Below are 6,596 nucleotides of genomic sequence, written 5' to 3'. Positions count from 1 at the left end.
ATTGTCAAAACAGAAACATTACTACAGTGTGACATGGCTCAGATTTGCTCAGTGTCTTCAGTGTTGCTTCTACAAATCAACTAATTAGCGCGAGATAAAGCAGAGCCTCTCAGCTGCTCGGATCAGTTAAGTGGCCTCTGATATCTTGTAAAATTCATATAAAAGAATTGTGAGAGGTATAACAATCCCAGCAGAGTTTGGCTGCGAACGTTTATTGGAGGTATCTGTTAAAGTTGTTCATGTGAGGTGTACTAGAGAATATAACGTGAAATATACCCTCTTAAAGTAACCTTGTAGAATATCGTCCTGTTTTACTGAGCCACTGGCTTCAACCTGCTGACCCCTTTACTGTAAATATGAGCAGAGTGCGGCAATGAGCATCAGTCTTTTCTTAAAACAAGCTTGTAAAATTGGGACATCACAGCTTTATTTGACATGAAATTCAGCCGTAATTTGCTAGAAAACAAGATGTCATGTGCACCTTCTTCTCCAGCAAGAAAAACAATTTTCATAAGAAAAAGCGTTTAAAAAACTTTACCCAGCTTATAAAGAAATTAAACAAGGCCATGGACAGTTCCAGCAGTGTAAGTGGAGAAGCAGCTCGGGCTCCTTTTGGGCTCATCATGACTCAAATAAGGAAAAACAAGATTCTACATTTTTAATAAAAGCTTTATAGTATTTTTAAAAAGCATATAAACCCCTGTAATACAGAAGTTAATGTTTTGTTTTGTCTGAGAGGGACCGAGTGGGTGGTACTATGTGTAGCAGAAGTTAGCCTGGACACGTGGTTTGGGGATGACCAATCAGGCGCCCCTCCAGGTTTAACTATGTTAAATGTCAGATTGCAATAAACTAGAAGCTGTTGGTCGGGCCCGCGGAAATGGGCGAGCATAATCTCCTTAATCCAGGGTTTGTGGGACCTTTGGTAAACATCCACACTGGAGACACGTTTTATTTCCCGAATTTTCGAGCTTCAGGGGGACAACTGGCGGGGCTACCGTCGCTCTCCTACCCGAGAAGGGACAATGTTTGCTCCCTCCCGTGGAATCCTTCGGAGCCGTGCAATGGATACTCTCAATCCTACTTTAGCAGCCCCGTGTCTATTAACCCTTCTTTCAACCGCTCGTGTGAAATTAGCAGACCAGAAGAGGGCAAATGTTACTATAACAACGGCAGCGGGAGCAGGGAGACATGTTCAGGTGGCAGCAGCAGCCTCAAACGGGAGGACAGGGCGAGAGACACATCATCATTAACATCTGACCACGGGATGCACGCTGGGATTGGCAGCACGGCCACCTTCTCCAAATATGATTATGGGAGCGAGCAGCTAACGCAAGACCCGCCATCCTGTCAGTCAATGGAGTCCGACTCCAGCTCCTCGCTGCTCAACGAGGGCAGCAAGCCTTCATCCAGCGACACACAGACCCTGGTGTCACCGGGAAGCCATGCAAGCAACATAGCCGCAGGCGGAGGTAAGTGTCATTTTAATTTTCTAATCACAACTATTACAAAACGCAAGTTCACATTATTGAAAAGCAGGCTGCACGTAGCGTACACCGGCGGTATTACAGTGTCATTAGGGCTCGTTATCTTGATGCACAACTTGCAGCCTTCTTTAGCCTGCAGGGTGCTTGCTTGGTGCGCAAACGCCGCTAGGGGTTGCCCTAAAATACTTTACGCGCCATGTGGTTGTGTACAGTTGCAGGTAATCTCACCAAACCAGATCGGCAACCAAACCTTTGAGTAAAAGAGCACCCCTGTCCGTGCTTTTTTCGTAATGCTGAAACTAGAAAAATGTGGATTTCGCTGTTGTGCTACTTTTTGTTCAAACATTAGCACGTTGGTTTAGATAGATGGTGCACGTTGGATGGCTGCATCAAACAGAGTTTTCTTTTTAATGACTCGTAAACAGAATGAATATCTGTCCCTGTGTACTCAAGAGTCATTTAATATGCTTTGAAACTCGCAAATAAGTAGGGGGATTTGCACGCACGGTTTAATTATCACGTTAATGCTGATTTAACTACAACAATAAAACTTCCTATAACACGAACTGCAGGACATTTTGAGTTCTTAAGGAAGGGTTAAAAATAAAGAAAAGCACATGATCAGCAATTTCACTTTATTATCCCGTTTGTGGTTGTGCTGAAATTGGGTTTTTAAGTGGGCACAGGACGTCCATGGAAGAGACCAAAACAAATCCAGTTTGATATATGTGGAGGAAGTGTCAGTTTGCAGGACCGTCATTTCTCTGAATATTAATCTAACCGAATTTTAACATCTCGGATCATGTGCAAAACTCAGAAGCCATCTATGACGCTCAGACTCTCTGTATGTTCATAGCACTAGAAATCGTTTAGGAAAACAAGGTGGTTTATTTTTTGAAGCATTCAATTTTCAGATAGAAATAGCGTGATAACTCTGCAGGATAAAACTTCTAAATAATGTTCAATTCCATTTGCCAACACGAACCCAACTACAAAAGCATTCCTTGGACCACTGACGCCCCATAGCCTCCTCATAACCTTGGATGTGACCGTGATTTTGCAACTGTGGTGACTAATCCTCTGTATGCCCCCTCCTCTCCTCCACCTCCTCCTTCCTCTCCTCCAGCTGCCCCGTGGTACCCGATGCACACCCGCACCAGAAAGAAGCGCAAACCCTACTCTAAGCTCCAGCTGGCTGAGCTCGAGGGTGAATTCATGATGAATGAGTTCATCACAAGACAGCGGCGGAGGGAGCTCTCTGACCGTCTGAACCTCAGCGACCAACAAGTCAAGATCTGGTTCCAGAACCGCAGGATGAAGAAGAAGAGACTCATGCTGAGGGAGCAAGCTTTGGCCTACTTTTAGAGATGCGGCAGAAGGTGAATCGATAGGCAGTAAAAAATAGAAAAAAAGCCAAGCCGCCTACGCTCCCTTAGGTCTTCTTTCAGTGCATGCACTCATCTATCCATCTTTTACGTTACAGGCAATTATCAGCACATTTTCTTATCAGTTTTCTTCAAAGGTGCGGGCGATGTAAGCCCAAAAACACGCCACTAGTTGGCATTCAAAGCTATATTTACACACTTATAACAGTACTGTAATATGTTTGTTACATTCGCTCAAAAAGCTCTGACAACTGTTTCATGTATCTTGTTTCTTTTGATTTGTCAAGAGGACAATGTAAGCCACGCGTAATATGTCGCCAAGACAGTAGCCCAGATTTAAGGATGACGCAAAACGTCAACATATTTTTTTTGTTCCAATTTGAATCCGAACATAATGAAAACGGAGCGTGGCCACTTGGTAAAATGTCAAAAAAAAAAAAAAAAAAATAGGTCTAAAAATAATAATGAGGTCAGAAAGACAGAAAAGTCTGAAGCCGAATCCGCCCAATCTTTGCTCTGTGGCTGTGATCTGATGAAGAAAAGTCTCGCTCCCACTTGACGAATACTTTTCACAGCCGTATTTGTTTAGAAAAAGAATCATTGTTTTATCATTTGTTTTCATCTGGCGCTGTGACACGTTCATGGTCACGGGCAGGAAGTCTGCATGAGGAGAGGGAGGACTTCAACCGCAATGTAATCCATATCCCTATGACAGCGCATTGAAAAAAACACCACTATTTTGTTCAGGTGCTAACAAGTTACTAAAAGTATTTTCTTACTTTTATTACCTGTCGACTTGTACGAACAACAGCTACAGCTGCAAGGGTTTCATTTCTTCAGTTGAGTTAGATCGCCGTTTGTAAATGGGTTTGAGCTGCTATTAAAAGTCCCCATCCAGACTGCCAGTTAAATAGTTTATTCAATAATAACCTCGGTAGTATCTGTAAAGGAAATATTCTAAAATAAATACATATTAAGGCCATAAGATTCAACAAAGGAGCCGCCTGAAGTTGCGTCTGGTCCGTGGAGGGTGTGTTTGAATTGTAGGCCTAAAAGAGCATTTCTGAAACCTGGTGCTCACAATGGAAATAAGTAGTAGAAGTTTAGAAAATTGAATAATCTCCCTTAAATCGAGAGGAATGCAGTGACTCATCTGTCATGTATAACGAGTAAGCTATAGCAGTGAAATGTATTTGAAGCATGTTATTGATGTGAAATAGCTATAAGTCATTTTTGCGGGCCACTTTTTCTATAGGCTAAGTTACTTTTTTTTTTTTTTTTTTTTTTACATTTTATTTTCCTTAACAAATCACATGCAAACATCAAGTTTGCGTTTAAGACGCAAACGACTACAAAGAATGTATTATTATTATTATTATTATTATTATTGTTATTATTATTATAGTGAAATGACGGATGGCCTGTTAGGCATACGTTATGTACTTGCTCCTTGCCACGTGCTCATTGTCCCTCTCCTTACCTTGTACTCGTGTATAACTTTGTAAAATGAAATTACATATATGTTACTATTTGCATCCTGTTTGAGGATTCCTTATCGCTATGTATCAGTGTTTTATGTTACTGATCCTCGTGTACAATATCGCATTCCATATTGCCTATTTGTGGTTGTAAGGGTTGGAAATGTAGGCCTATTGCAGTATACTGCCAAGAATGGGTATAAGAAACGGTATGCAAGAAAATGTACTATAAATGACATTTAAAGAATCCCTGTTCCTGTGAAATAGTTGTTTGTTCTCGTTCTCTTCTTTTCGTCCCTCATCGCATTCCCTTCTTTGCGCTTGTAAGGATTGCTACGTTGTCTTGTAAAAGTAATAATGATATGAATGTATATGCGTAAGGTCTTCAATAAACAGAATATTGAAACGTTTATTGGTGTAACCTTAGTGTGTCATTGGGTTGCCTCCCTGAATGCTTTCCTTTAAAATCAGCTTTTCTGTCTGCGGGGATTATTTTATTGGGCGATACATGTAACACAGCTTTAAAATACATGTGTGTCCACTGCAGTGAAATACAGATCCCAACTTTACTGGGCCATTTTGATGAATTTGAGAGGATGTTTTGTTGGCATATGGTCGGACATGCTGTGAACTATAATCAATAGGTGCCCACATATGTTGGCCCTGTGTTATTATGGCCGCAAAGGTAGCTATAGGTAGTACTCTGTGCAAAATGGCGACCAGATGCTTGTCCCAAACCGCCTATTGCATTGAATATTTATCGTTTATTTTAATCTGAAACACTACAAAGACTCTACAACAACTGCATTATTTTTGAGCAAAGAAACACCTCCACGCGTTTTAACGCCCTTTTCCCTCCTTGAAGTTGGACCTAATCAATGTAACTGGTGCTACAAGCCTATAACGGTGCAGCTAAACACGCAACAGCTCTGTAAAGCAGTAATAGGGTTACACCCCAGTGCTCCATATAGCCGAGCCTCCTGGCCAGTCCTGTTCCATGTGCATCCCCTCTTCTGGTTTGCATTAGGGATTTTAAAGGCGTTGTAAATATAAAAAAACAAACCCAGAGATCAGATAAAAAAAAATAAAAAAAAGATCTGATTCCTAAAAACCACATAGATGGTTGTATAATAAAGTCCTATTACGTCCTCGAAGCACTCCCTATTGGCAGAGACTGTGAGCATGTGCAACATTTTCCTAGATCAGTTAACTAAGCGTTAATGCGTTTGTCCACAGCAGCACATGCACTCTATGCTAGATGGAGTAGGAAACTGTTGTGCTGTCTTTATGTTGAGATCACATGTTGCCTTTTCAGTGAACTGTGTACGGCTGCTCCTGCTCACGAGCCACTGATCGGCCTCCATGACTTCTGCAGTGTTCATGACACATGGGCGATGATGTAAGCCCACAAAGAATCCATGATATTTTATGAACTACTGAGTTTAACATTGAACAATTTTAGAATGGTTGAGATTCACTGGCATTGCAAAGAGAAACATGTGGCTGTATCTGACAAAAGCCTCGCTGCAGTGCTCAACTCTTCATAACGCCCCAAAACTAATGATGCCTCTGCGTCAAAAAGAAGCCTGTCTACCTTGCTAAAAATGTCCACCTTTCCTAATAGCCCTACAAATTCCCCTTTTTCGCTTGATTTCAATCAAGCGAAAAAACAGAATTATTTACTTTTCTCTATAGTTCATGTTTTGAGTAAACTGCCATACCCTCCAGGACAAAAAAGGACAGTGTGAGGCGCTTCTCTTCGATCGGGCCCCAATGCGTCAGCTCAGTTATGAACAGAAATAATGAATAAATGTTGGTTTTCAAATCACAGCTGTTGTGAAATGAGCAAACAATTGAGTGACCTGAAATTGTTTGTGTACATACCATATAGCCTTACATCCACAACAAACTAGATATATTGCATCCGCTGGTTTTATGTTTTGAAAAATGCTTTCCATGCACATTTGCGCATCTGATTAAAGGTGGTGAGAAAAGTAATTTCAACTGAATGACTACTTAGTGTTTGATCATTGATATTGGAAGACATACGAGGATCTGAATATGAATTATTCCCTCAGTATAACAAGGGAAATGCATGCGTAATGTTTTCAGAGGGAGCCCTTTTACGCACGGGACGACATGTATGTTTCAACCAAAATAATACGCAGGAAATTACAGATCGAAATGAAAATCATAACCGGAAATGTAAAAACTATTTTCTGCATTATTAATATCAAGACGATGAA

General features: G+C 41.1%; 1 protein-coding gene across 1 annotated transcript; it reads left to right on the top strand.

The window, feature by feature from the left end:
• The first annotated feature begins 812 nt into the window (after positions 1-812).
• Positions 813-4,760, top strand: hoxc12a (homeobox C12a). Its single transcript, XM_020635143.3, has 2 exons — positions 813-1,472; positions 2,614-4,760. Exons 1-2 carry the CDS (start codon positions 881-883, stop codon positions 2,850-2,852), a joined length of 831 nt encoding a protein of 276 aa, XP_020490799.1. The 5' UTR covers positions 813-880; the 3' UTR covers positions 2,853-4,760.
• The last annotated feature ends 1,836 nt before the right edge of the window (positions 4,761-6,596 follow it).

The sequence above is a fragment of the Labrus bergylta genome, chromosome 12 (assembly GCF_963930695.1).
Source record: "Labrus bergylta chromosome 12, fLabBer1.1, whole genome shotgun sequence".
In the NCBI taxonomy this organism is placed as follows: Eukaryota; Metazoa; Chordata; class Actinopteri; order Labriformes; family Labridae; genus Labrus; species Labrus bergylta.
This window is presented reverse-complemented; position numbering and strand designations above follow the sequence as displayed.

What these genes read in the sequence shown, in the direction of transcription:
- hoxc12a (XM_020635143.3), top strand. Translation starts at nt 881, where the DNA reads ATGGGCGAGCATAATCTCCTTAATCCAGGGTTTGTGGGACCTTTGGTA. An exon ending in CAACATAGCCGCAGGCGGAG is followed by an intron (nt 1,473 to 2,613) that starts GTAAGTGTCATT and finishes CCTCTCCTCCAG; the next exon opens with CTGCCCCGTGGTACCCGATG.